The sequence below is a fragment of the Metarhizium acridum genome (genome assembly GCF_019434415.1).
Source record: "Metarhizium acridum strain ARSEF 324 chromosome Unknown scaffold_320, whole genome shotgun sequence".
NCBI lineage: Eukaryota > Fungi > Ascomycota > Sordariomycetes > Hypocreales > Clavicipitaceae > Metarhizium > Metarhizium acridum.
This window is the reverse complement of record NW_027094027.1, coordinates 124,692-151,779: the sequence shown is the minus strand read 5'-3', so window position 1 is coordinate 151,779 and position 27,088 is coordinate 124,692. Positions and strand designations below refer to the sequence as shown.

General features: G+C 53.1%; 12 protein-coding genes across 13 annotated transcripts; 5 read left to right on the top strand and 7 right to left on the bottom strand.

Annotated features, from left to right (window-relative positions):
• The first annotated feature begins 6 nt into the window (after window positions 1-6).
• On the top strand, window positions 7-3,154 carry J3458_014347 (uncharacterized protein). The gene is made up of 2 exons (XM_066120510.1): window positions 7-2,938; window positions 3,013-3,154. Exon 1 carries the CDS (start codon window positions 71-73, stop codon window positions 1,814-1,816), a length of 1,746 nt encoding a protein of 581 aa, XP_065974343.1. The 5' UTR covers window positions 7-70; the 3' UTR covers window positions 1,817-2,938; window positions 3,013-3,154.
• J3458_014346 (uncharacterized protein) lies at window positions 1,884-2,546 on the bottom strand (the record flags this gene model as incomplete). The annotated part of the gene is made up of 1 exon (XM_007812643.2): window positions 1,884-2,546. One exon carries the CDS (start codon window positions 2,544-2,546, stop codon window positions 1,884-1,886), a length of 663 nt encoding a protein of 220 aa, XP_007810834.2.
• On the bottom strand, window positions 3,143-6,099 carry J3458_014345 (uncharacterized protein). The gene is made up of 2 exons (XM_007812642.2): window positions 5,399-6,099; window positions 3,143-5,321 (listed from the first exon to the last, which is right to left on the bottom strand). Exon 2 carries the CDS (start codon window positions 4,432-4,434, stop codon window positions 3,220-3,222), a length of 1,215 nt encoding a protein of 404 aa, XP_007810833.2. The 5' UTR covers window positions 4,435-5,321; window positions 5,399-6,099; the 3' UTR covers window positions 3,143-3,219.
• Window positions 6,100-7,346: 1,247 nt separating this feature from the next.
• J3458_014344 (uncharacterized protein) lies at window positions 7,347-8,764 on the top strand (the record flags this gene model as incomplete). Its single annotated transcript, XM_007812641.2, has 5 exons — window positions 7,347-7,560; window positions 7,646-7,713; window positions 7,780-8,168; window positions 8,226-8,290; window positions 8,376-8,764. The coding sequence occupies 5 exons, from the start codon at window positions 7,347-7,349 to the stop codon at window positions 8,762-8,764; spliced, it is 1,125 nt and encodes a 374-aa protein (XP_007810832.2).
• Window positions 8,765-8,995: 231 nt separating this feature from the next.
• J3458_014343 (uncharacterized protein) lies at window positions 8,996-10,213 on the bottom strand (the record flags this gene model as incomplete). The annotated part of the gene is made up of 1 exon (XM_007812640.2): window positions 8,996-10,213. One exon carries the CDS (start codon window positions 10,211-10,213, stop codon window positions 8,996-8,998), a length of 1,218 nt encoding a protein of 405 aa, XP_007810831.1.
• An 855-nt stretch (window positions 10,214-11,068) lies between these two features.
• J3458_014342 (uncharacterized protein) lies at window positions 11,069-12,359 on the top strand. The gene is made up of 3 exons (XM_066120509.1): window positions 11,069-11,179; window positions 11,244-11,479; window positions 11,535-12,359. Exons 1-3 carry the CDS (start codon window positions 11,136-11,138, stop codon window positions 11,867-11,869), a joined length of 615 nt encoding a protein of 204 aa, XP_065974342.1. The 5' UTR covers window positions 11,069-11,135; the 3' UTR covers window positions 11,870-12,359.
• Window positions 12,360-12,421: 62 nt separating this feature from the next.
• On the top strand, window positions 12,422-13,781 carry J3458_014341 (uncharacterized protein). Of its 2 annotated transcripts, XM_066120508.1 has the most exons (3): window positions 12,422-12,617; window positions 12,678-12,735; window positions 12,796-13,781. In XM_066120508.1, exons 2-3 carry the CDS (start codon window positions 12,710-12,712, stop codon window positions 13,355-13,357), a joined length of 588 nt encoding a protein of 195 aa, XP_065974341.1. In that variant the 5' UTR covers window positions 12,422-12,617; window positions 12,678-12,709; the 3' UTR covers window positions 13,358-13,781. The 2 variants fall into 2 exon arrangements, with proteins under 2 accessions (XP_065974341.1, XP_065974340.1); XM_066120507.1 differs by having other exon boundaries at window positions 12,422-12,551; window positions 12,608-13,668.
• On the bottom strand, window positions 12,598-15,274 carry J3458_014340 (uncharacterized protein; the record flags this gene model as incomplete). Its single annotated transcript, XM_066120506.1, has 5 exons — window positions 12,598-14,207; window positions 14,263-14,334; window positions 14,413-14,690; window positions 14,758-15,089; window positions 15,143-15,274. 5 exons carry the CDS (start codon window positions 15,272-15,274, stop codon window positions 13,750-13,752), a joined length of 1,272 nt encoding a protein of 423 aa, XP_065974339.1. The 3' UTR covers window positions 12,598-13,749.
• Window positions 15,275-16,034: 760 nt separating this feature from the next.
• J3458_014339 (uncharacterized protein) lies at window positions 16,035-18,250 on the bottom strand (the record flags this gene model as incomplete). The annotated part of the gene is made up of 6 exons (XM_066120505.1): window positions 16,035-16,624; window positions 16,744-17,123; window positions 17,181-17,247; window positions 17,309-17,377; window positions 17,438-17,678; window positions 17,738-18,250. 6 exons carry the CDS (start codon window positions 18,248-18,250, stop codon window positions 16,035-16,037), a joined length of 1,860 nt encoding a protein of 619 aa, XP_065974338.1.
• Window positions 18,251-18,560: 310 nt separating this feature from the next.
• On the bottom strand, window positions 18,561-19,709 carry J3458_014338 (uncharacterized protein). The gene is made up of 2 exons (XM_066120504.1): window positions 19,041-19,709; window positions 18,561-18,984 (listed from the first exon to the last, which is right to left on the bottom strand). The coding sequence occupies exons 1-2, from the start codon at window positions 19,274-19,276 to the stop codon at window positions 18,690-18,692; spliced, it is 531 nt and encodes a 176-aa protein (XP_065974337.1). The 5' UTR covers window positions 19,277-19,709; the 3' UTR covers window positions 18,561-18,689.
• Window positions 19,710-21,241: 1,532 nt separating this feature from the next.
• J3458_014337 (uncharacterized protein) lies at window positions 21,242-23,029 on the top strand (the record flags this gene model as incomplete). Its single annotated transcript, XM_066120503.1, has 5 exons — window positions 21,242-21,673; window positions 21,724-21,997; window positions 22,066-22,241; window positions 22,297-22,480; window positions 22,557-23,029. 5 exons carry the CDS (start codon window positions 21,242-21,244, stop codon window positions 23,027-23,029), a joined length of 1,539 nt encoding a protein of 512 aa, XP_065974336.1.
• A 227-nt stretch (window positions 23,030-23,256) lies between these two features.
• J3458_014336 (uncharacterized protein) lies at window positions 23,257-24,146 on the bottom strand (the record flags this gene model as incomplete). Its single annotated transcript, XM_007812634.2, has 2 exons — window positions 23,257-23,569; window positions 23,614-24,146. 2 exons carry the CDS (start codon window positions 24,144-24,146, stop codon window positions 23,257-23,259), a joined length of 846 nt encoding a protein of 281 aa, XP_007810825.2.
• Between the last annotated feature and the right edge of the window lie 2,942 nt (window positions 24,147-27,088).

Sequence of the window (27,088 nt, the reverse complement as noted above, 5' to 3'; positions counted from 1 at the left end):
AGCAACCGAGCATCAAGAATCTCAAAACATCCTTTTTTCACAGTTGCCATCACCTTGCTGGCAGGAGAAAATGACCTCCGACGAGAACACATCGAGCGAAGAGTCCAGAAGCGACTCTGACGCGTCATCCGATTCTGGCTCCCAGAATGGCGTTCGCCTCATCGACGACGAGGCAGAGGAGTCCGACTCTTTTGCTGCCGCAAGTTTCTCAGACTACACACCTCAGGCGGCGTTCCCGCAATTTATGAGGCTTCCAACAGAGCTGAGACGGCGAGTATGGGAAGTCTTCTGCCCGGATATAATTACCAAGGCACGCGTTTTGTGCTTTACATTGTCGCCTAGCTCGGCGACTATGCGACGGCCAAACGATTACTCGGTCAAGGACCATTGGTCGCTGGCTGATCAGACGGAGGAGGTGAGGGCCATGCTGGCGACGCATAGGGAGTCCAGAACTATTGCTTTGAAGAGGTTCCCTGATAAGTTGCGTATGGATGCCGGGTCGGGAGACGCAGTCGTATGGTTCAACAGAGAGAGGGACGTTGTCAACATGCATGAATTCGTGATTGACAGGACCTATCATTTGCCTGAGTTCGCAGAAGAGGTGCGCCAGGCCGCAATATATCCCTATAGACGTGAATATGCGGCGTACAACGCCCGTATCACTCACGCAAAAGCCATGTTTCCCAACCTGAAGAGGCTGTATGTTTGCGTGCAGCACTACACGCTGAGAAAGCGTCAAAGACGGTGGTGTGGGACAGACTACGTCCACAGGTACATGGTGCAGACTTATCAGAAAGAGATTGGGTTAGGCGAAGATACAGAAGTGTTGTACTGCTGGCCGGATGTTGACCGGCATCCCGACTTTGCCAGGCACTCCATACCGAGGATCTATCAACAGACCCAGGAGGTGGCAGACATTTTACAGGCGGCCAAGGATGCTGGGACGGAGGTGCTACCGATGGTAGTGTTTGAGTATGAGCGTGGGATTGCGAAATGGGAGGAGCTACGGGCGATGAAGGATATTCCGGTGCTGGATGATGGTAGCGAGGATGATAGTGATGAAGAAGACACGGACGAGGATGAGTCTCAGGAGGAAACGGATTCGAATGAATATGAGAGCGAAGGAATAGACGACTCGGAAATCGAAGAGCAGTCCGAATCGTCAGAGGATGAAATCGTCCCCACCGGGGATGCTGGTCGGTTTTCGAGTCCAGAGGTTTCTGACGACGATGAAGCAGAGGATACTGCGCCGGTGCAGAGGACGAGAAAAAGGAAAATCGTTAGTGATTCCGAAGATGATGAGCCTCAGACCAAGAGGGTGCGATCACGAGCTGTGATGGACTCGAGTGACGATGACGATGGAGAGGAACCGCAGACACGAGGCCGCCAGTCACACGCCGTTATCGTCTCTGATGATGAAGACGACGACGAGGATAACCCACAGACACAAATCGGAAACCTACGCGCCGCTGTTGACTTGGATGACGAAGACGAGGTGGAGATTATCGGCGCTCGGTCAAGAACAAGGTCAAGTAAAACAGTGACTTCTGATTCTGAAGACGAAAAAGATGGCTACGGATCTGATAGTGACCTAGAAGAAGAGGACGAGCAGCCAAAGCGAATATCATTAGCTGAGAGATTGCAAAGGGCAAGAGAGGAGCACCCCGTGTCGTCTGGCAGTGAAGAAGGCTCGCAAGACGACGATGACGAAGAGGAGGAGGAGGAGGACGACGACGACAGCGACGACGATGAAGGGCTGCTGGACGTCATGGCCGAAGAGGGAGATGACGATGACGAAGACGAGGATGGATGGTGATGTCCACAGCCACTTGTACCATATCCAGCCCATGATACCACTAGCAAAATCTAATACCAACCGACGCTCAAGTCAGAGTCTCCCCCCTAGCCAGCATCTCCACGAACGTGTCAATCCTCCTCCGCCGCGTCTCCTCCTTCTTGGCCGTCGTCACCCTCCACAAGAACGGGAACCTCGCGCTCCTCCCCAAACGCTCAAACGCCTCACCCGCCTTCTGGTTCATTTGCAACGCGGCCGCAAAGTCCGCCGGCACCTGCATCGTCGCCGGCCCCGCGTACGCGCTGTCCCACCGCCCATCCGCCCTGGCGGCATCCACCTCGGCCATGCCCGTGTCGTGCATGCGGCCCGCGGCCACAAGCGCGGCTGCCTTGTCGACGTTGCGCTTCGACCAAAGGCTGTTCCTGCGGCGCGGCGTGAAGCGCTGCACGAAGTAGTTCCCGTCGAGGACCTTGCGCTGTCCGTCGATCCAGCCGTGGCAGAGCGCCGTGTCGATGGCCTCGTCGTACGAGACGCTCGGGATGCACGAGGCCTTCTTCGCAATCTTGAGCCATATGCCCGACGGGGTGGTTGTGCCGTTTGCGAGGAGCCAGGCGTTGAAGTCTGTCGGCGAGGGGAACGAGATTGTTTCCGGGTCCTTGTTTGTGACTCTTGCGGCTGGGGTTGATCTTGAGGTGGTGATGGGCGTTGATGGTGCCGTCTTGGTGCTTAGTCTTGTGCCGCGGCGGGACATTGTAGTTGCTGGTGGTGAGGTGTGAATTGAATGGCTGGGAGATGGAGTAGCTGTACGAATAGTCGGGGGATGGTAGTGTGGACGACGCTGTGAAGATGGGAACGAGTGGCTTCTCAGGCGCTTCATGCGGAAAATTGGACGTGTGCCTGGGACCGCCGGTGGCGCGGCGGGTTTCTTTGGATATTGCCTTTTGTAGGGCTTCGCTTTGACCTGTATTAAGGAGGACGTGGCTAGATTGATGACGGGTGTGAGGGTGATGCTGCGGATAGCCGTTGACCGTGAATCGGCGTGTCGAGGTGAAGCTGAGTACAACGCCGGCGCGAACCGGTGTAACTACCCTATAGCTACTACCGGCTTGCGGAGAATGGCACGACAACCTACAGGCCCAACGTGTGAGTATGGCTAATTTGACCTCAAAGAGTATTTTGCGTGTAATGTCGAGTAATAATGCTGATGATGCTTTTAGTCGATTACGGCTAGCCGTGGTGAAGGCGTCCTGGCTGGTGATTCAGTCTCATTACCATGCGTCACCACGGTACGTCAAGTACACATCTGACCGAATATAATCAAACACGATGAAATTTTTACAAACCAAGAGGCAAATCAAAATGAGATATTTGCATTATGTTTACATATACAGGCAACGCTCTCAACCCCCAGCAGACCATCAACCCTACGCCTCGATACCTTCAAACGCGCTGTAGCACGACTGCTTCGCATCCTCGTCAGTCCACCCAATGCATTTCCAGCAATTGAGGAGCCTGGCCGGATCATACTTGTTCTTAATACGAAGAAGCCGGTCGTACGGAGTGCCGTAGTACTCGCGCCTCCAGTCGGGGTTGAACGGGTTGGCTTCGTTACGGTACGTGCCGCCGCCAGGAGTCAGAGACACCAGCTCAGCGGTTTGCCTCTGCATGTCCCTGACGACGCCGAGACGCTCGTCAAGCGTGCTGTTCCACGTCCAGGCGGCGGGATTGCCGTATTCCCAGAGGGCCGTCCTCCACGCCGGCTGCATCGACGTGCCCTCGGTGGCGGCGTGGTACATGTAGGGCCCGACGACGGGCACGTACGGCAGGCCGCCGGCGTCGACAACGGCGCGGAGGTGCCGCTTGAAGTTGGCGGCGAGGGCGGGCGTGGAAAACACCGTCGCCGGCACCAGGCGCGTGTTGAGGATGCTGAGCGTGCCGACGCTGAAGGCGCTGCCGAGCACGTACTCGTCGAAGAAGGCGTAGAAGCTGGGCGCGATGCTGACGTTGGCCGAGCCGCCGTGCTCACCGGCGAACCGGACGATGCTGGCCACGGACTGCCTCGCGCGGGCGAGACTCTGGATCGCGGGCGTCACGTAGACGATCCTGTTGCCGTAGATGTGGCCGCCCCATCCGTCGCCGGCCAGATCCAGCGCCGTGTCGACCAGCGCCTCCATGAAGCCGTAAACATGATCCCGGTTGCCGGCGTCGACGGCCACGGATGCCACGGCCACGGCCATCCTCGGCTCCACGCGGTGCGTCGAGTCGACGACCAGGCCAAAGGTGCCGCCGCCGCCGCCGCAAAGGGCCCAGAAGAGATCCGCGTTCTTGCACCGGTTGGCGACGCGGAGGCGGCCGTCGGGCGTGACGACGGTGAACTGCACGACGCGGTCTGCGCCCATCCCCAGCGTCGTGCTCATGACGGAGTGGCCGCCGTTCTGCACCCAGCCGCCCGAGAGGCCGACGGTTGGCGAGTACGCGCACAGGATGGTGGCGTTGTGCTTGTCGGCAAAGGCGTATGCCTCGCCGCAGTTGACGCCGGCGCCGGTCGTGATTGTGTTGTACGTGTCATGGGCCGGGCATCCCTCGGGGACGAACTTCTCGTCGCGGACGAGAGACTGCAGGTGCCGCGTCCAGAGCATCAGGGCCCCCTTTTGGCTCGAGTCCTCCTGGAAGCTGTGCCCGCTGTTCTTGATGACCAGCTTCCCGCCGCCTCTGCCGGCGTGTCGGAATGCCTCGACGGCATCGTTGGCGTCCCGGACCTCGACGTAGTACGCCGGCAGGTTGCCCTGGTTGCAGCTGACGCCGCGGTATGCTGGCCTCGTCCCGCGGGTTGGCCGCGTCCAGGAGGCACTTGTCCGAGGAGCTCGTGTTGGACGCGCACATGGACGACTCTTCGTACATGTACGCGCCGGCGAACTGGCTGCGGAACGTGGGCGACGAGTAGTTGTCCTGCAGCTCACGGCACTTGTCGGCGTCGCGGCCGGCGTCGCGGTCCTCGTATATCGAGAAGCACGGCCGTGCAAAGGGCTCTAGGACCTTCACTCTGCCCCCTTAGCGTCTGGTTCAGCTCTCGAATCTGCCTGGGCGTCCATGTTCCGGCTGCAATAGCTGCGCTCGCCAGGAGACTGCAGAGTGTAATCGTCGAGCGTGCCATTTGGTTCTGTTGTTCGGAGCCGTTTGTCAACAGATCCGAGACGGCTACCGAGACAACAAAAGCAAAAAAACAAAAGAGAAAATACAAAATTTGAGAAGACAACGGCTATACCACCGGCACACAGCTCCCAACGCTGTGAACGACTATATATATTCCAACTGCATCTGCGCACCGCACACCCCGTCTCCAGCAAAGGGCCGTGGTCTCCGGTTTAAACACCGCTCGCCCACAGTCAACCATGTTGGACTGCGAGCAAACAAGTCTCAAGAACGTGGTCCCTGGGTAATTACACCGGAGCGAGTCCCACGAAGAGCCGTATCCCCCATGTTCCCCTTTTGAAGGCGCAGGCCGCATGGTGATCAGGGGAAACACCTGGAGAGCTGATGGTTAGTTCTAGCTTGCAAACCTTGGGAAAACGACCAAACTTGCCTTGCCTGGCCACTACATACACAAAGATCCGCGGGCACTAATACGGCCCGGTGGAGATCAAAAGGATTCTTGCGTGGCGGCCGGAACGCTGGGGAAATCGGGGGGTGTCCCCTCGTGACGGGATCGCTCTTTTGTCAGCCACCGCCCGCTCGCCGCTGACCGCCGGGAGACCAATACGTGAATGCGCGTGATGATGGCGAGAAGCGAAGGGGAAAGAAAGATGCCGAACTGGCTTTTTTTGTTAAATCGATACGACTGCCCGGTCGCGTGGATATCGAATGGTCGTCTTCCCAACCCGAATCGGATGCTGTTGTTGCCCAAATATACACCGTACCCTCGCAGTTGGAAATGTTCTAGAAGGCGCAATTTTTGTTTGGCTTTTTCCTTGCAGCCCGTGTCGTACTGAACGCTGTCCAGGACCGCTTGGCTGCAGCGTGAGCAGCGGAGGTCTCGGGGAAATCGCTTACGCCCACCCGTGATGCATGGCTGTCAGCAAGGGGGTACGCGAGGGGAGTTTGAGGCTTTTGGGCTCTCAAGATAAGCAAGACAAGTCACAGGCAGGGTGTAACCGTGCTGACATGTCTGAACCAACAGCAACCAACAACCCTCCTCTTTTTGCTCCCGGGAAGGGTGGGAAGAGACGCACTCGGAGTTGGATGAACCTTGCAGGCGACCAACGAGAGCCGATATTCGTCCCCTCGACTCAACAGCACGAGTCGTTGCCACGCGGCGTGTTTGAATGTGAGGTAGTATTTGGCATCTGCCGAGTTGGCAGAAGGTGGACGCTGACTGGCTGTGCGACAACGGGAGTGGGAGGCTTGCTGCCGTTCGGTACCGTTTGAAGCATCATCTTGGTACTGGCAACTCCTCAAGTGCATATACCTTGTCTTCTTGCACCGTTGCCTGATGCCTCTGTCTTTCCCTCTTCTCCATCTCCACCATCCAAGCTTCTTGTCAACAACGACCGGGTCCAGTGTCTGTGTCCCAAGGGGTCCTCTCACCAACTCTAAACACAGGGGACAAAAAAAACTAAAAAAAACTCTAGCACATGGCTGACAGACGAGATACCGGGGAGCGCCATCCGGTGCGTGCTCTATGCGCCCCCAATATTCCCAGGGTGTTGCGGTTCAGCGCAACCCCAGCCCTGCCGGCCTAGCCTCATGGAGGGACACACTTGCAGAAGGGAACTAGGCCGTTTGTAACGAATTCCGTTGTCGATCTCGCTCACCGGGCCACCCCGAGTGTGAGGGGATATCAAAACCCCGGGCCGCGGTGTCGATACTCCGCAGAGTGTTCTGGTGGATTGTTTTTTCCCCCCGTCGCTGACGCCAGAGTTATACAGCGGGCTGAAGCGCAACTCTTGCCCTCTTCCAACATGTATCATGTCCCTTTGGATGCCGCCTCGACGCTTCAGGCAAGAGGCCCGGTCCCAAGACGGGTGACTGCGTTGAAAAAAAGGTGTAGAGCTGCGGTGGCATCGATGCGCCACGGTCTCCAGGACTCGGTCAGATTGGTAGCCTTGTTCCATTTTGCCTCAGCAGGTGGTGAGCCCCCATGATGATAAGGGCATTTTTTCATAAAAAGAGGGTGAGACTACAGTTGCAATCTTGGGGTGCATGTGCAGTCGCACACCGGCTGAGTAAATCTTACACAGTGGTTGCTACCTTATACACCCGCATCCGTTGCTGTCCGTGCATGAATAACTCTTCCGCGGTAAGTAGTGTCGCGGGTTTCTGCCCATTTACAACTTCGCTTCCGCCGGTGAAAAGGGACGTATCATGCGTCTGTCCCTGGATACGGCTATTTTTCTTGTTTTTTAAAGGACCCGAATGAAACAACTCTGATGAGGGGCTGGTGAAATAGAAATTCCCCGAAAGAACAAACAAGAGAAGGGAATATTGTCTATGGCGGCGGGGGACTTTGTGTGGTGCGGATTCTGCAACAACCTCGACAGCGGGCACGGCGGCCATGATAGCTCGAGACTTTCCAGAGTCCGAGGAGGCTGCGTATTGGAGGAGGGTCAACACGGCGGTTCCCTTGACGTTTGCTGTGCTGGCGACGATTGCGTATGTGCTGAGGGTATACGCGACCATGGTTGTGGCGCGGCGGGTGAGGGTGGAGGATTTCTTCATGGGCTGTGCCGTGCTCCTCATGATTGGAAACACGGCGTCTGTATTGCTGAGTGCGTCCCGTGTGATGCTCGAAGCCCGTTGTTGCTTTGGCAAACATTGAACCCTTTGGACCATGGCGCTAATTCACACGTCTAGAGGCCTTCAACGGCATCGGCGTACCGGACAAGGACCTCCCGCATTACAGACAAGTCAAGTTTAAACTAGTATGCGTGCAGTTTTTTTCTTCTCTTGCACTACGCTTGACATCATGTCCCGGCTAACACTGTCAGGGCTCCTGGCTCGTCATCAAGTTCTGGTCGGCGTCGATGATATTCGCCAAGCTCGCCATCATCCTGTTCCTCCGTCGAGTCATTGGCGTGAACCGCACAGCTCGCGCCGCGTTGGATATCCTTGCCGTTCTCGTCGTCATCTGGGGTGCGTCCAACTTCTTCTACACGATATGGTTCTGCAAGCCTGTCGCGTACTACTGGGACCGCACGATAGAGGGCGGCTGGTGCGTCGACAATGACTTGTACATGATTGAGAGCAAAATCATTGCGAGCACGGCCGTGGCCATGGATGTTGCGATGCTTTCGATCCCCATCCCGACCATCTGGCACTTGCAAATCCGGCAGAGGCAGAAGATTGGCATCACCTTTATCCTCTGCATTGGTGTCGTGTAAGTGGACAGGTGAGACGATTTGGGATACCTTGTGCGCTGGGCTGACCGGCGCAGTGTATGTGTGTTTAGTCTCTTGCGAGCTGTGCAATTTTCACAGTTCAACACGGCAAATCTATCTAGTGAGACCTATTTTCCGCCCCCCCTTCTTCTTCACCCGGCAATTTTTATACTGACGTCCCCCCCCCCCCCCCCCAAAAAAAAAAGCATCGAGCATCCTTGAAGGCTTGTGGACCGTCCTAGAAAACTACTTCACCGTCCTATGCGGCTGTCTCCCCCAGCTGGGCCCTTTATTCAAAAGGTCAACAAAAGAAAAAGAAATGAGCACCGGCCAGGGCAGCGGCTATCTGGGGTCGTACGACCCGTCCAAGAACATCCGGTCTTGGGGCTTCCAGAAGATGAGCGCCATCGAGACGTCTGTTTGCGGCGCACATGACGCCCCTGTCCAGGCGCGGTACAACGGTTCCAAGGAGCGGCATAATTCGTCCGAGGTTGAACTCAAGGGCATTGAGGTCCAGACGACGATCAATCAGGAGATATCTATAGGCACAAGGAGCGACGACGAGTTTCACATACCCTTGGACGGGCGGCGATGAAGACTGTTTGTTTCAGGGCAGCTTGGGTTTTGCTTCATGGAGTCTTGGGATGATTGGCACGGCGTCGGTTGGGAGGGAAAGAAATTGCTCAGATAGATACCCCAGTTGGGGTCGTAGACGCAGATTACACCAAATACCCAGCACCGAATCGTGTAAGATTATTAGAGAGTTCTATGTGATGAACTGATGTTTGTTTCTCAACACGGTCCGGCAAGACATGTATGTATGTATTCAGATAGACGATTTCTGCAGCATGTGTTCCACCTCTCCGGCCTCCTTCATAACCTCTCTAGCAGAGGCTTTTGCCGCCTCGCTCGGCTCCTCGTAGGGGTGCCTGGGGCGGAACTTGGCCTCGGCGTCCTGGATGCCCGCCAGCCGGGCAGAGAACAGGGTGGCGGCAAACTTGGTCGTTGCGATACCGCTCTTGCACGGGCTCTCCGCCAGAGCCGCCAGGCGCTGCAGCTCCGTGGCCCTCTGGCGAGAGCCCTCGGTGTAGAGCCTGTATATCTCGGCCGTCAACCTGGGGCACACGTTTGCAAAGGCGGCGATGCACCCGGCACTCCCGGCAGCCAGCCCTCCGATCAGAAAGTCGGACTGGCCGCCGAATATCGAAAAGTCCTCGGGCCTGTGCTGCGCCGCGAGGCGGGTGATCTTGCCGACGGAGCCGCAGGTAAGCTTTACGCCGACGACCCTCGAGACGCCCTGGTTGCACCGGGCACTGTCGCGGACAATGGCCGTGATGGTGTCGGAATCTATGTCCACGCCGTTGCAGACGCCGGGGAAGTTGTAGATGACGACGGGCAGGGCGGCCTCGGCGGCGACCTTTGCGAAGAAGCGCCTCACCGTGGCCATGGTGGTGGCCTTGCCAAAGTACGCGGGCGGGAGCACCAGCAGGTAGTCGGCGCCGGCTTTGGCCGCGTCGTCGGCGAGCTGGAGAGTCTGCTTGGTCGAATGGGCGCCGACGCCGGCCATGAGAGGGAAGGCGGGCCCGACGGCCTGGCGGGCGGTGGCGATGAGCTGCGACCGCTCTTCTCGCGTGAGCAGCATGGCTTCCGAGTTTGTGCCCATCACGACCAGGCCCGCCAGCCCGGACCTGGACAGGTGCGCAAAGTACTTGGACTGCGCGTCGAGATCGAGGCCGTCGTCGTCGGTGAAGCAGGTGACGGCCGGACACCAAACGCCGGCGGGAGGCACGGCGGGGTGAGTCGTCGCCGCCGATGGCACTTGATTGACGGCCATGCTAACGATTATGTCTGCCGGTTGGATATCAGATGCAGGCGTGCTTTGCAGAGAAACGTGGGATTTCCTGTGCGGTTTGGTGTTTGATGCTGTTTCCGTGGGAAAGCTTGCCACACGTGCGGGTGGCGGACCGGCATCGAAGCCGATGTGTCGGGAAGACTTCCGGTGCATCTCCGCCTTGACTGAGGGAATCCGCACACGAAATTCCATGTCGGCTTACATCTTGCATTCAATGCCCTGCGCCCTGGGGTCCTGCAGCGATGCCCAACTACACACCGAGACCGGACAAACCCGCGGGCACACTGAAAGGGGGCTATGATCTGTCTGTACTGGGGGATATGGGGTGCTTCTACGGAGTATTTCTTTTTTTGAAGCTACCCGGCTGAGCTAACCGTCTATCCGCTTTACATTGTTCAACTCGTACAACATTTATGATGTCAAGTTTCTTTCAATTAGACCCGGGCTTCTCTTGTGGCCCAAACTGTGAAGCTCGGATGCTAACGCGGCCATGGTCGGTTCAGGGCCTGGTCCACGAAACCGACAAAGAATTAGACGGACCGTTGGCGGTAGAATTCGGCTGTAAAAAATAATAGGGATATTACTCCGTAGTCTGTATCCTCCTTCATCCTTGTTGGTGCCTTTTTTCTTTTACCCCTCTAAATAATTACAATAGGGCTAGGGTTATAAGATGAATAGAAATTTGGCAGACTAATTGGAATTTAATTGAAAAGCGTCTTTTAGGCTGATTCAATTTAAAACGAAATCCACGCCGGCAGACTTTTAATTGTTCTCAGCATCTAAGCCTTTAATGTTTTTTACCCGCATTTACGCGGTCTGCAAGGGGGGGCCCTTGAAATACGATGACATAATTTTATACAAAGTGGAGACATCATTCTATGCTTGCTGCCTACTAAATTGAGTCAAGCGCCCTTTTTATGAATGTCGAGTTTTGTGCGTCTCATGAACCCGTGCCTGCTGCTGTGATCAGGGGTCCGCTGCAAACGCTGCATATTTCGCACGGCTACTCGGTACACCTCACGCCATTTTGGACTTGATCCATCATAGCAACTGGTCGTAGCAAGCCGATGAGTTGCCACTGAAGACGGCCAAATACCACCAGCTGAAAGACATAATGGCCGACCCGCGGATTACGGCCATCGACAAGGCCGTCAGATAGTGAGCACCGTTTGCCGAGAATGAAGTCCTTGAGTCATCTAATTTGACATAGGGCTTTTGACAGTGATGCCCTGGCGGATGTCACAATTCAGCTTGGCGACGTCCAACTTCCCGCGCATAGCCTCGTGCTAACGGCCCAAAGCAGCTACTTTAAACGTGCTCTACAAGGCGAGATGCAAGAGGGCAAGACCAGAAAGTTCGAGTACAGCCAAGGCAGCATGCAGGCGTACTGGCGGGCCTTTGAATACATGTACACGGGAAAGTACTCCGAAGAGCCGTGCATGAAGCTAAACGATACAGGTACGTCGGACACTCGCCAACCACGGGACATGGCGTGGGCTGCTGATCGACCTAGATGACGACGAGCTCTCCAAGGACGTTCGAGTGTATCAGCTGGCCGATTACTTTGGAGTGGACGGCCTTAAAGACGATGCTCTGCAGAAGTTCAAGGCGAAAATCACCAAGCTATGGGTTACCGAGCTGTTTGTTGATTGTATAAGAGATGTTTACCAATCTACAAGCGATGAAAAGTGCAAAATGAGGCAGGCTGTTGTTGATGTCGTAAACCAACATCGGTCTGAGTTGTGGCAAAGAAGGCCTTTCAAAGACCTTGTCCGTGAGGGGGGTGACTTTGCGGTGGACTTGATGAGTAAACTGTTGGTTGAAGATGAGGAGAAAACGGTTGTGTGACTTGCGTGACGGCTTTTCTACACACGTAAAGTCGTGGAAAGTCGGGATCCATTTGATCGTAGACACATATTTTCTCTAGAAGGCGGCCTTGCGCCAACTTGTTAAATTAGACAGGCTTCACCCTTCATAACAGTCTTACAAGGCCGTTTAAATTTAATCGGCCTCGCGAGAGCCTGCGCCATACGGGAGGGCACCTACGCCGCCCTTATTGTTTACCTAGCGGAGGACGAGATTTCTGGCGAATGCGAAGTCGATTACTGTTACATGTGTTTTGGAAGCATTTAATAATTCCCTTGAGATTAGTTTACTGCTTACTTGAAGCATTTATGGTGACGGAGACTCGAGTAGTGTGGTGACTTACACGTACGGCATCGTGTACAATCAACCGTGTTGTTGTGTTGCTTTGCCAACAAACTGCCACGGGAACTACCCGTTTGGTTTGGTCATCTGATATCCCGCGTTTACTTAGGACAGAAACGTCATGTGACAGAGTATAAACCTGAATACTGTTGAGACTTCAGACAGTGGCGCAACCCCGCTCAAACGTGAATTGTGAATCCCTTGATCCAACTACCCGTCAGCAACCAAGTGGACGAGCCACTTCACATAACCCTTGAAGGTTTGAGGATTCGTGGTTGAACATGGTTCACGCGCCTTGCGAAGCCAGGCTACAGATTTCAGAGTGAGCGCATCGGTGCTTGACCAATGCAACACAGACCTCTGACTCTTTCTCCGCAGAGCTACGTAGGTCAGGGCAATTCTCCGACCTCACATTTGTATGCGGAGGCCAACAAATCCCTGCACACAGGATTATAGTGTGTCCGCAGTCTCCGGTTATCCATGCCGCATGCATTGGTCCTTATAGAGTAAGTACGCGGAGTTGAATACTTTGATGCTTGCTCTTCTCACACACACGGCGCATCTAGGAGCAGGAAACGGGTATATACGAGATCAAAGACGTCCTCATTCGACATTGTCCGACAAATGGTGGAGTACTTGTACACAGGTCAATATGAAGTGCCGTCGCCTCAAGAGCCTGATGACGAGGAGAAGCGCGACGCCATTTCGCCGCTGGTATTTCATGCAAGAATGTTTGATATCGCAGATACATACCTCATCAAGGGGCTGCAATCGCTCTCCATGGCCAATTTCAAGGAATCTGTCAGGCGTGACCTGGACAACTGTGCGTTCTTGCGATCCATAGTCGACATCTACTCTTTGCAATGCGAGTCTAGCAAAATACTTCGAGATATAGTGGTTGAATCTGTCAGAGAACGGACCGTCCGCCACTTGGATTCTAGCGCAGAAGAAGTCTTTGATGAAATAACGGACCAGATTCCAAATTTCACCAAAGATATTCTCAGTTCAGTCTTGCATGAGCCAATTTTAGGTCGTTGTTCTCATTGTGGATACGATAAGCTGGTCCCGGTGGTTCCTTTGCAGTGCAGGTGCAAAGCTTGTGGGAAAGGAGGTGCATCAAGTTTGTGAGAGCGGTAATACGGTTTCTTCTGAGCTACAACGACAACGGAAACAACCTGGAAAAAGTATCAAGAGCATCGCAGGTGGCAGGTCCGGACATAATCTCGTGTAATCGCACACAATGCTTCTCATGAACTGGGAGATATGACAACACACGTAACTAGAACAACATCTTTGCCAACCTTTGCGTAAATGTTACTTTGGACAGGAACTATTGGAAAAGGCCCTGAAATATCCTCATGTAATCTCTCACAATGCTCCTCATGGACTGGTGGAGATGACATATGTGACTAGAACAACCAGACGTATTGGCCAATCTTTGTATAAATGTTTCTTTGAACAGCAAATATCGGGAAAATATGCCTTGCTTCAATGCTAATACTGCGGACCGAAGAAATAAACTAGAGCCATTGCAACAGAAATACTACCAACGGAATCCCCATAGAGAATACGCACGACACTACCAAGTTCATGGCTAATGCTGTGCTAAGCGACGCAACAGATGTCACTATTGCTGGCCGTGAAGTGGCCTGGGCACCATTTAATTCAGAATCTCTCGCCTGACTAGCTTCACCAGCACAAGCCGATGTACTATTCCTAGCCGGACACGTCTGCGCATCGCCCTCCTGGCCACAAGTGATTTTAGGGTACCTCTTCTTAGACACGAGAATGACATACTGTCCGTCCACGGCGGTCAAGCCTCTCACCTCGACTAGGCGCTTTGCTTTGATGTATTCCTGCTTCTTGACAGGCTCGAAGCAGGCTGTTGCTGGAGCATTCAATTCTCTCCTTGCGACGAGCAGGTTGAGGTGCTCCTCCTCATGCCCACGGGTCTTTTCCTCAAACATCTCCCTGTTGACTGGAGCGAAAAAGTATCAGCCACGGCATAGAAGAACACAGGCCACCATGCTTACCGGGAAAGTGTGCGTCAACAGACAAGCCGTCGCCGGAGGATGCCGTGGAATTTATCGCCCAAGCAAAGGAATCTGGACGGGCGTGCTGGCGTTAGGAACCGTGTTACACTTATAATCTGAGGATTTTCAAGCAATAGGAGAATGAATTACTTAGCGGTATGGCGTGATCTGGTATGGCCTTGTCATTCACGCCAAATGGTATGTCGACATTGAGGGCAAAGGGCTTCGCCGATTGAACCCTGAACCGCAGCCCGTCGACAAACTCGGCTTCTTGAACCCCTTCAGCACCCCCGGTGATATTCACCGTCCTGGTGGCGCCTTGGCCGTACTGCACGAACATGTTTGCAGTGTCTGCAGACTTTCGGCCGAGAAGCATGTACTCCCCGTCTAGCGAAGTCATCTTGATAATGCGGGTTTTGTTCTCCGTCCTGTTAAAGGTATGTCAGTTGTAATGCGGATTGAGGAAGACTATTTCACGGCATTGACGGTGCTTACATGTGTACATTCCTCTGTGTTTCTGATATAACCCAGGACTTCTTGTCCTTGGCAAGCTTTCCGACATATGTGTTGGCCACTTGGACGCCTTGGCTCGCGAGCGCCACCGGGTCGTAGGGCAGCTCAATCTTGGCAATGAGGTCGTTTGCAGTCTCGTTAAACTTGATGACCCAGCTGTATTTTGACAAATTGACAAAGCCCTCGCCGGTGGTACCACTGACAAAGTTCCCGGGCAGGGGGGAGGAATTATTTGTCACAACCAGGGTGCGGTTGCTCGGCGAGAACAGATCCAGAGCCAGCCCGTCGACAAAGTCTTGGTCAGTTCGTGCCATCTACATTTGTGAGTCGGATGGTTGCATACTCAGGGCGGTGTGGCTCTTCTCACCTGCCCAAGAACGGGGACGACATCGCCAAACTTTGCCAGTGCATCCTCAGCTTCGGCGTTGGTCACGAGCGTCAGCGTGACATAGAGGAGCCCGCAAAGGCTTGATTTGCGCAATGAGAGTTTGCCCACCATGGTAGTGATGCTACAGGTCGAGGCTGTCTGACAACAATCTGTAGGTCCTTATGGATGGTTCGGATCTACGCAACATGTTTGGTGCTATTGAGACTTCGGCCCCATGCTTTTAGCTTCTAATAAGTAATAGTGAGGTCGTTATCGTGACCCTTCCTTTGCGCTTCATGTTCTTATTTTAGAACTGCACCTTCGACGCCACACTCTCAACAGTCAATCTAGAACTTCCCCGGATCACGGCTGCAAGTGCACAAAACCGCCACCTGTTTAGAGATGCGCACCTGAGGTTAGAAAATGTGTAAGCGTACATTCATGAATAACGGAAAATGGTGTTTTCGGCAATCCGGCACCACGTAAAACAGATGCATGAGCTGAATGGCGATCAACCGTGCAAGGGTGCCCAGTCCAGCAAGGACGTCTCAAGGATGCCATAGACACCGAGGGCACGGATGTTAGCGGTTCAGATCCAAGGTCGGCAGGGCGCCCGTGGTGGTTCGTCCATTTTTGAAACATTGTCGAAACCGAGGTTCGTTGAAGATTACAATTCCAACTTCCCTCATTGGACAAACTTGTATCAAATGGGCATGCCGGTGAAACCTATTCCCAAAGCCTAATTACACTTTTCAGAAGTCGTAATTGACATATTGACAGCAAAAGCGATAGTTGCCATTTGTATACTTTCTACAAGATTGGTATTGTATATAATTTAAAGTTGAGAGTCTATATTTTTCGGGTCAGGCCGTTACCAGAAAGAGGCCCCTTTCTACATCTTGGAAGAGATTCGACTCCTTCTCAGTCGCTCATTCCGCCACTGCATGCCCCAAATCCACTCTATGTACAAAAGAACTCCTATCCCTACAGTGAGAATACCCAAGCCCAGGAATGTGGCAGCGGCCCCCAAGGTGCCCAGCATGGAATCTACCAGCCCAACTCCAAGCGCGCCCATCCCACAGCGGACTAAATTGTTGATTGCCGTGGCGCTTGCGCCCATGCCCGGACACAGATCCGCAACTAGAGTCGTATTAATGGCAAAGACGGCATTCGACGTAGCGGCGATCAAGAACTGCAGGGCGAGGGGCACGGCAATCCATCCCGGCCGCGCAACAATAGAAAGCTGAGCGGCTGGAAGCACCGTGAATCCGTAGAGCGCAGTGGCGACGATGAACAGGGCAGATATCCACGGCGCGTGGCGAAGCCGGGCATGCTCGATTGGGAAATTTGCCGGCAAATCTTTCTTGTTTCTCGAGGGGGGCGTGGCAGAAGGGTGCCTTTGAAGGTAAATCCTCTCGGATCTCACGAATTCCCTCGTCATGAGTCTGCCGGCAACGGCAGAGCCAACGATGGTGCCCAGACCTGGCGGAAACACGTGTTAGCATGACAATCTGCTTCATTTGCCTCGACCAAGAACCCTGACGGGAGCTGAAGAGAGACAAAGATTCAGGTTGGAATGACGGAAGAAGAAGAAAAAGTACCGTTGGGTAAGAAGACTAGACCAAGAAGAAGGTCGCTCAGTTGAAAGAGGTCTTTGAATAGCCCTGTTGTGCTGGCAACAACCATACTCCATACGGTGTACACGGTTCCCCCAAATACCAAGCTAACCAGTATATCCTTCTCCCCAAGGAGCGTGAGGGGCTTGAGAAACGTCGCAATAGTCACTTTGGGGCGAGGGGCCGTGTAGTCAGGTTCCTCCTTGTAGTGTTTTTCTTTGAAGAAGCGAAGAATTAGCGGTTGGTGGATGCCTGAGAGTCGCAGCGAGCCGTTGCCAGCAATTGTCCGAAGCGTCTCCGGGAGAAAGACGGCGATTGTTGCAAGGACAATGGAGGACATGACGAGTAGAAAGACAAACACGGAGCTGAGCGTATTAGCGGACTGCGTTGCGTGTATCTTTGAGTCAAAGCCATCATCTCACCGGAAACCAAGAAAGTTGGACAGCAATCCTCCAATGACGGGCCCAACGGCAATGCTAAAATTGCGGACTGGACAACTGCGTCAGTGTCATGGCATTTTGACCGAATGTCAACCATGGGGGCAGCATACTTGCTTGGTAAAAACTGATAAATGCCCCCCGCTCGTCCGGGGAGGCAATGTCTTGAATAACGCCATTTCCTAAGCGAATACTGGTTAGGTCTTGGTACTAGGGGGGTTTTGGAGGGCGTCAACGCTTACCAATGCTAACTGTCGATGCACTTCCAGCTGCTTGCATTCCCCTAAAGACCAGGAGTACGGGAAAGTTGGGCGACAGACTAAGCACAATGTTGGCCACGATGTAAACCGAGAAGGAGTATATGTATATCGGCCGACGGCCCAAGGTGTCGGACAGGGAACCCCAAAATAAAGGAGAAACGCCTTGGACAATGAGATACGAGGTGATGGTTAATGAGACATCGCTGAGGCTGACTTTCAGGTCCTTGATTCTCTGTCAGTGTTTGAAAAGTACCGCTGCAAGGAGACTAAATCGCACAATACCTTGGCAATGGCAGACAGTGACGGCAAGTATATGTTTGACGATAGGCCGGAAAATAGACCGGCAACTCCGATGGTGATGATGATGAACCACTTCCTCTGCTTGGAGAAGACGTGAAACGGAGGGTCAATTTCTTCCTCTAGCAAGTCGTTTTCGCCCTCTGACAATGCCTCAAGTTGGTCATGTTGCACGGCGCTTGCGTCTTTCGTCACTGTCACATACGTCGGTCCGTCTGGCCACAAGCCTGCTTGACCATGGTGATTCAAAGCGTCGCCCTTTTCGCCAACAAAAGATCCATTGGCCGACTTCAGCTGTATCCTGGTCTGTCGTGTACGAGTTACTCTATCGTCTTGGAGTGGCCAGTCCGGGCCATGGGCGGGATTTGACACGATGGCAGCGACAGTCGAACCGGGAGCAACGAACAGCCCATCTTGCACTTCGCGCCATCCCTCGAGAGTAGTGAACCTTCTGGATGCTCGGGTGCGGTCGTTCTTTGCGTCCTCGGGACGGTCCATGGATTTCACTCACGGCTTGTCATGGGCGGAAGTTGGGAGCGGTAGGAAAACGATGGCTTCGGAATGTCCAAGCTTGACCCTAAAAAATAAAGTAAAATAACAAAGCCAAATTTGCACAAACCCGTGAAAGAAGCCAAATCACTATGCTGATGGTGTATTCGATAAAAAATCCATCCCTCGAGTTCGTTTGCTTGCTCATGCCGGAACAAGCTCCACATCACCAGTTGCAACAGAAATCGTTTTCAGGGACAAGATAGCAGCACTGCGAGTCACGACCCATGTCAAATTGGTATCAAGTTTCTTCAAGTCTTGTCCTATTGCCGCTGGTTCAACCACCGCATTCGCGAACGTTTGTACATGTTTCAACCGACTACTAAGAATAGCGCCAATGCGACGCGAGGGCCACCAACTTGAAACCGTTCTCACAACAGCTTTGACGTCACGGAGCGGCCGTTTTCCCCTTCTCTTTCAACTTGGCCCGCCTCCGCCAAAGGAAAAGTACTGCTCCGATGCCCAGCAGCCCGCCAGATACGCCGCTGACCCCAATGAGAAACCCCGACGCGGTGGGAGGAATCACGTTGCCCGCCGTAGCTGATGATCCATTGCCGGCGGCTGTGGGGTTGACGGTCGATAATGTCGTAATTTTGGATGTAGCGTTTTGCTGAGCTGCCGTGACGGTGACTGTCTGGAGTATTGCCGTGATGGTCACTGTTGGCGGTGCAATTTTCAACGGACTGCTACTTGTTAGTCGATGAAGAGGTTGTGGGATGCGAATCGTGGGCTGAGGCACCTTGTTGTGAACGCCGTTGAAGATTGTGGCCGTGGTGATATGAATATGAATTTGGTAGGCGAAGCGTCCTGGAGAGTCGGACTCTCCCGCGCTCCGGTTAGTTTTCCTGTTCGTCTACTTGAAGTAGTCGGAGATGGCGACAAGGTTCTCTGGCCAGGCGACCTCCGACCAACTTGGGCCTGGAAGCTGTGCAGCTTCAATGGAGGCGGAGGGCACTTTCTTTTCGCGCTGTTCATGGCGTCTGCAGTCCATAGTTCATCACGCTGTGAATGGGGGCGGATTTCGATTCCGTGACCAGGTATATAGCTTTTGCCGGCCGAAGATGCAAGTCATGACCGGTATTTGGCATCTGGTCCTCTGCAGGGATTGGCATTGATAAAACACGACTCCGCACGGATATGAAGAGAGTTTTTTCCCTTCCAATCCTGTAACATGGGCTCATTTCCAAATATAAAGGTCGATACCGACTTCTCGATGACAAACTCTATTCGTTTTATTGGACAGGCCAAGTGGTCGTGTCTCTACCTCTCAATGTCATTTTGATTGGGTCAAAATATGCCGTGGGTTCCTGAACAGGTCTTCTTTTTGCCGGGCGTTTGGCGAAGCTGTATCATCATTCTGATACCAGGACAGTTGGGTGCTTATAGTCGTGGAAACCACCCAACGACAGCCTGAAAAAAAAAAGCCTGTTTATTGCCTGCAATGTTGACCGTGACGTATGCCTCGGGGATTGTTTTATTTTGTCAAAAAGAAAAGAAAGAAAGAAAAAGAAAGAAAAAGAAGAATAAAAAAAAAGAATGGCCGAGTGATGTGGCCAGGAACCAATTTGGGGACTGTTTAGGCGGACAGGATGCTCAGTTACACCAACACATGCGCCCGAAAGGGCAACCTATGTGAGGGTCATGCCGCCCTATGTCGAGAAGTGTGGCAGACAATGGTCGCTCCAATCTTCCATTGTCGACTTGTGCCTTTGCTAGTGGTTGTGGCTGCCGGGATCGGAGGAGGCGGCGATAAAGGAACGAGGGTCCAACGAGTCTTTGACATTGGAAGAAGGAGTTCCTGTGCGGGGTCTGGCCGCCAACGCATGCCGTAGTTATGCCTAGCAATTATCTGTAGTTGGGGGAATACGAGCGTGGGCATCAACTCAGCCCAACTAGTTGTTATACTATCCAGAGAGACACCTTGTGGCTGGCGATTCAACATCTTCATTTATCGCGTTGATGAAGATGACGGAGAGAGCCATACCACACCTGCGCAAGATTACGGTTGCTGCTAATACTTTGGAAGTCGACCGACTTACACGCCATGACACCCATCAGCTACAACCAGCGTCAGCAGCTCAACATGAAGCAACCCGGCCCTCAAATGCCTGCCACCGCATCGCCAAAAGAGCCCAAAATGCGTTCGTTGTAACCAGCCCACGTACATCTCACGGATATTGAGACTAAACTCTCCAGATGCTCCCGATGCCGTCGGCAAAAGATAAAATGCAGTGGAACTCGCCCTTGTGAGGCATGTAGCAAGCGAAAACTATCATGTCAGTATGACGATTACGGCCAAAAAGTATTAGTAACAAGAGGGTTTGTGGTCTCCCTTTTTTGCAATAACTGCAGCAACCACATATTCTGGTACAAACTAACCCATGTGTTCTGCAAAGGTATCTTGCCTCCCTCCAAGATCGGGCCGCGCAAATACACACAAGCGCTGATACGGCCAAGACTGCTGGCGAAGGCGACTTGACCTCCATGACACAAACCAACCAGAACGACTCACCCACATCTTGGAATTGTACGTCACTCTCAAGCCGATAACTTTGGACAAGAAACGACACTCACTGTGGATGAAAATACAGCAGCCAATGCCTCTCGACGCCCCCATGCTCAACCGAATGTCCAAGCAACAGAGCAGACCGAGTCTCACAACATTGCCGTCCAAGACGATCAGCTAGACCAGAGTATATCCGAGTCACCCGATGCTGCTCCTTTGACGAATCCATTATCCACAGGGCCGTCAACCTTTATGTTGTCCGACACAGGAAAAACCTGTGAGTAGCCAGGCTAAGCGTGTCAAAGGTGAATCGCCAATGCTGATACTAGCACCTAGTCTACTTGGGGCATTCGTCAAACTGGTCCTTCACCCGACGTATTTTGAGTATCACTTACGAGCATGTGCACCAGGTCTCTTTGCCATCTACGGCACTCATGTTCGACAGCAAAGTCTACATATTAGACTGGTCCAGCGCCTCGGCTCAACCGGTGCTGCCCAATCTTGACTATGCCATCCATCTGATTAACAATGTCAAGTTTCACTGCTCGCCAATGTACCATTTATTCGACGAGGAAGTCTTCTTAAACGCCCTGCATGCGCACTACAGCGGGGAGCAAACGCAGGGAGACCTGGTCCAACAGTTATGGTTCATCCAGTTCATGCTGATACTTGCGTTTGGAAAGGCACTCACCACCAAGCCAAACAAAAACAACCAGCCTCCCGGAGCGATCTTCTTCACGCACGCCATACACCTCCTGCCGAACATGACGGTTCTATGGGATGAGCCGGTGCAGGCTGCCGAGATTCTGTGCTGCATCGCATTGTACTTCCATTGCATCGAGCACCGCGGCTCGGCGTACAACTATGTGAGACTCGCCTCGCTGTTGTGTACGGCCAGGAAGCTGATATGACATAGATTGGTCAAGCCGTACGGCTGGCAATGAGCCATGGTCTTCACACGAATCTAAGCTCGCACCACGTTGAGAACGCACTTGTTCCAAGATGCCGCAAGATCTGGTGGACTATCCTTGTTCTCGACCGACAAATGACGTATCTGATGGGTTTGTCGCAGTCGATCCGGGACGATGATGTGACTGCGCCGTTGCCAGAGTTTGAAGGCGACCGCTTTCGCACTGCGGCGTTTGCTATGCGGACCAAGTTGTCGCATTTTATTGCGACAATAGACAGAGGTGTGTCGTGCGGCCCAGTCTCACGTTCATTTGGCTCAAGGCAGTCCCTGATCAACTTGGTCATGAAGCTATATACGGTCCCGACGGGAGGTTGAGCAGCAATTTCCTTCTCCGAACTAAAGATACGCTGGCAAGCATGGCAGGACTCCCGGATGAACTGCACCAGCGATTCCCCCTGGATCTCAATTGTAAAAGAGTTGGATTATCCCGGTTGTCGGCGCATATTCACCTGCTCTTCCACCAGGTTCGCTGTCCTTTTAGCTTATCCGCGCGGCAACACTGACGCTCGATGTTCCTAGTGTATTATTCTCGCGACACGACCGGTTTTATTTTGCTTCTACAAGATCCGTCTTGAGACTCCAAACTCGTATCAACACATTTTCAATTCCTCACACGCCGTCGAGAGCCTGTTGCGCATGTGTCTCGACTCATCACAACACGTAATTTCCATCCTGGAGTGCCTCCAGAGTGAAGGCCTAATTGGTACGCATGCCATTTCAACCTTGGACCTTTATAACCGAAAAGAAAAGACGTGAATTCTGAAAAATCCCATGTGCAGAAACATTTCTTTCCTACGATCTTGAGGCGCTTTTTATTTCCATGACGAATCTCCTGGCGGCACCAGTTCTGTACCTGGACTCGGGCTCAACCTGGACATCGTGGCGCCAGCGAGCGTACGCAATACTAGGCGAGATATCAAAATGCGGCAATTTGATTGCTCAGTATCAGCAGTATGAGCTTCAGCATCTCGAAAAGATGATTGACGGGCTCTGCATGACGGAAACAACGGAGCCCGCTCCGCCATCTCGCCATCATGCTACTGACGTATCGGCCGTGGCGAATGATACTCCCCTGGCGCACGGCGCGGGCTTTTCTGTTGCCGAAGATGCTTTGCCTAGCCCTGTGACTGATGATGTGCTGGATGGGAATTATACCGGAGCTGGGTTTTCCACAGCCCAGATCATGGACATGGTGAATTCTATTGATACCGAGCATGGCGAGTGGATGTCGCAGGCCTTCATGGAGGCATAGGCTGCGCACCATGTTGACAAAATAACAGAAACAAGCGTCTTCACCTGGTTATCTGTTGGAAACTATGGAACGTTGCCATCAACGCGGCACGCAGAACAGCATTGCTAGGACCGGGCTCATAGGCTAGGTTTTGTAGGCTCAATGCAAGAAAACTCCCTCGTCTCACCCACTCTCCAGCTCACCTCGTTTCCCCAATGAAGGATTGAACTGCCTGCTCTCGGGACTTTTCAGCGCCAATGGGCCTCATGCTGCTTGCCATCAGTCGCCTTTAGGACATCCGTCACCCACGATCCCGCAATGGGGAACATCTTGAAGCCGTGGCCCGAATCGCCCGACATGACAATGACCGAGGACAGCGTCCCGGGAACGTAGTCGATAATGTAGTCCGAGTCACTTGTGTCGGCTAACCAGCAGAGACACCTCTTGACCAGTGGTCGCTCTGCAAGCGCAGGCAAAGTATGGGCCAGTAGCCGCCGCAGCTTTCGCTCGTCGTCGCCGGGTATAGACTCCTGGACAAATCCCTCAAGGGCAGCGAGACGCCTGTTTTTGCGTCGGTATTAACAGTCCCGCCCCCCATGGGACACAGCTTGAGCAGATTGGTTCTGGGGTCGGGCTCGAAAAAGAAGCCCAGGTCGCGCGCGTATGTGACTGGTATGCCCTTCAGAGCGGATGCTTCCTCCGCCTCGTCTGTGAGTTGAACGTGTGCAACAGACCAGCATTTCGCCACAGCCTGGGAGCCAATTTCAGGAATGAGCCGAGACGCCCACGCGCCCATGGCGACGATGACGAGCTTGGTTGGGCAGAAGCTGCCGTCGACTGTCTTGACGCCGCGCGCGATTCTCCCAGCACCACTGGCTGACTCTGAAGGCGTCTCGTAGCTAATTTCAACTACTTTGCCGGAACCTAGACGAAACCTGACGCCCGTCTTGCAAAGATGGCCGTGTACCGCGGCCAGAGCATGTCCAGACTGCGCATAGCCGGCATATCGATTCAGATAGCTTCTCTGGCCGGTGAGCGGTCCGTCGTGAAATTGCCACACCTGATCGAGTATATCCTGTCCTGTATTCATGCCGACCAAGTGCCGCCGCAGTTCCTCATCTTCCTCAGGCTCATGCATAAAACCGCTTCATCGTGGCAACGGCCTTTTCGGGAGCCGTCTTGGACACGCAGTGAAGGAATCCGGTCTGGTGGTAATACGGGGCGAAGAGCGGTGTTCTCCAAGCTGATATCGCTTTCTAGACATTGCCGAAGCAAAAGACAGCAGGTCTCAGTCTGACACCGGAAAACCTGCAACTCGGCCGCGATTGCTTACCAGTGCCAACTCTCTGTAGAATGCATCTTCATATTCGGCTCTTACTATCTTGTGGAGGCCGTTTGCGGCAGAATACCGAGCAGGCACCGCATCGTCCTTGCCCACCACAGTAATGTGCGTATAGCCGGCTCTTGAGAGGTGCAACGCCGTGGAAAGGCCAAAGGCACCAGCGCCAATCAGAATAGGGGTAGACTTTGCCATGTTTAACTCTTCAGCTTCAGTTCGACTTTGGTGGCTCCAAGTAGTCGACTACGTGATATGAATAACAGGCTGATTATGGGTATGATTGTGAGGTCTGGGCCTTTTCGTCCGGCTTAATGAACTGGACGCTCGACTGGCTTGCTACAATTTTGGAGCACGCATTAACTGTGCTTTTTATGAAAGTGTAATGAACGGGAACACATCCGTGGGTTTCTTTAAGGGGCTCTAGTTCCACGGCATAGCATCTTTACCTATGTATAATATACGTATATGGTCATGTACATTTAGTATAGTGCGTAATATCTAGATACCATAGACGTCGGAATTTGTTACAAAGTCCTATAGTCTATAGCATATTATGTTTCCTTATCAATAGTTTATGCTAACACACTACGATATGTTTTAGTATAGCCCATAATACTGGGGTTGACCGTTGAATACACTCTGCCTTGCACCGAGCTGCGGATTTAAAGCACATTATTGCTTCGCTAAAGATGGATCACGAAAAGCTGAAAATAGGGCCACTAACAGCAACTTCTCGTTTCCGCCATCGGAGAAGCCGCGTAGCCTTGTTCTATGCTTGGCCGCAAGGCAAGTTAGGTGGCATTGGCAATCGCTGTAGTTCGGGTTCGCTCCCGTAGTTCATAACAACTCATCCCGGCCGAAAGTAGGTATGCCGTCATCAAAGGGCTGCAGCGATGGGAGTGCAACATTTTGCAAGGTCCGGAGTGAACTACACCCTAGAGAAAGTCCTCACAGATATCACATCTTTTCAGACAGAGCTGTCTTTATAGTTCCAAGCCTGTCCACGCCATGGGAGACAAGCAGGGCTCAAAGGTGTGCTTCATAGGAGGCGGTCAGTGCTACGAGGGCCGATGAATCCGGAAATTATACTTTCAATGCCCAGTGCCTCTTTCAACCATAGCGCTAACTGGGAAACCCCGAAATTAGGCAACCCAGGAACCTCAATTCTGAGTGGCTAGCTAAGTGCTTCAAACGAGAGCCAAGTAGGAACATCACAATTTCTCACTTCGTTGTCAGCGTGCGAACCGAAGCGTCCGTCACCAGAGTGCAGGAACAGTTCTGCCAGCATCGGGACAAACTACGCATCTACCACAACCAGAAAGAACTTGCAGTTGGCGAGTCTAATGTCATTATACTAGCGACGGACCCTGCCGATGTAAAGTCACTACTTACCAGTCAAGGTATGCGCGACAACTTGGCAGGGGAGCTGTCGCAGCGGGATGGACGAGGCAAAGACTTGAAAGCACGCTCTATGGCAGAGAAATTCCGGACGATATTGCGGGACTGGATTCTGCCAATCAACCTGGGTCATTCGCACCCTTCCCAACGTGGCCTCGGTGGTTCATCAAGGGCTAATTGTTATTGAGACGCCTCATCCCAGACTGCCAGCAAGCTACCTAGCACTCACCAGGGCGATTTTCGACCGTGTAGGAAAGACAATGGTTCTGTCCACAAGTCTGCTGGATGCAGCCACAGTGGTAGGCGGATCGACACCCGCCTTCTTCGCCATCATCTGCGAAGCTCTCATTGATGCTTCTGTTGCAGTGAGAGTTCCGCGCGACGTGGCTCATGCTAGTATCGCACAGGCTATGCTGCGCACAGCCGATATGCTACAAACGGGCATTCAACCTGCTGCTATCAAAGACAAAGGAACCTCTCCCGAGGGCTGTACAATGAGCGGCTTAGTCTTGGAAGAAATCGCCGTGAGAGGGCATGTTGGCCGGGCGCTTCGTGAGGCTGTCACGGTTGCTCGCCTGATGGGCACTCATGTACATTTAATGACACTAGAAAATGAACTCACAATGCTGTTCCTGGTTGCCTCTTTAAAAGGTTATGGGTTGCGCAATGTCTTTCCACGTATCATGCATATGTACGCCAATTTGCATTCCCAGAGCATCATCTTTCAAGTGCCGGTCTTTATTTGATCCCCCTGAAAAATAGAAGCATTTTGCAGAGTACCTAGTTGTATCTGAGTGCCACCGTCGACAGACAGTCAAGTCTCGGCAGAAAAGCCGTGGTGCATTCCGAGGGTCTACTCATCGGGAGCGCTTCCGAGTGTTGTGCAACCGACCGTCGCCGAAGTCGTTTCCCGCATGTCTGTGTAAGCTACTAAAACTGGATGGAAAAGGTCGATCCAAGTTGGGAATTTCCGTAAACTGAACGGTCGGATATGGTGCAGGTAAGCTCGGTCTTTGCCCGTCTGTTCAGCAAGCAAGATCCTCCCCATCTCTTAGTCGCACTTGAGAATTGCACAGAAACACAAGACGCCAGCCATTTAATATCGATGTATAATCCAACGCTATGAGAAGGGCAATGGTAAGCTCGTCAATTATGGCTACACGGCTGGCGGCTCGCACCCGCCCGAAGTTGCTTCTCACGGCTTCCAGTCGGTCGACATGTCCCGTTCAGACGAGGACAAAGGTCACACTCCCCTTTCGACTGCCAGAGGAACGTAATGAGCCAAATGTAACGTCACCCCCAGACTGTGAGTCTTTCCGCAGATACGTTGGATTAACTTGGTT

Coding starts and splice junctions, on each gene's coding strand:
- J3458_014347 (XM_066120510.1), top strand. CDS start 71: ATGACCTCCGACGAGAACACATCGAGCGAAGAGTCCAGAAGCGACTCT.
- J3458_014345 (XM_007812642.2), bottom strand. CDS start 4,434: ATGCTCTGGACGCGGCACCTGCAGTCTCTCGTCCGCGACGAGAAGTTC.
- J3458_014342 (XM_066120509.1), top strand. CDS start 11,136: ATGGCCGACCCGCGGATTACGGCCATCGACAAGGCCGTCAGATA. Junction 11,180..11,243: donor ATCGACAAGGCCGTCAGATA/GTGAGCACCGTT, acceptor GGCTTTTGACAG/TGATGCCCTGGCGGATGTCA. Junction 11,480..11,534: donor CATGAAGCTAAACGATACAG/GTACGTCGGACA, acceptor TGATCGACCTAG/ATGACGACGAGCTCTCCAAG.
- J3458_014341 (XM_066120508.1), top strand. CDS start 12,710: ATGCCGCATGCATTGGTCCTTATAGA. Junction 12,736..12,795: donor CATGCATTGGTCCTTATAGA/GTAAGTACGCGG, acceptor CGGCGCATCTAG/GAGCAGGAAACGGGTATATA.
- J3458_014338 (XM_066120504.1), bottom strand. CDS start 19,276: ATGAACAGCGCGAAAAGAAAGTGCCCTCCGCCTCCATTGAAGCTGCAC. Junction 18,985..19,040: donor TCAACGGCGTTCACAACAAG/GTGCCTCAGCCC, acceptor AACAAGTAGCAG/TCCGTTGAAAATTGCACCGC.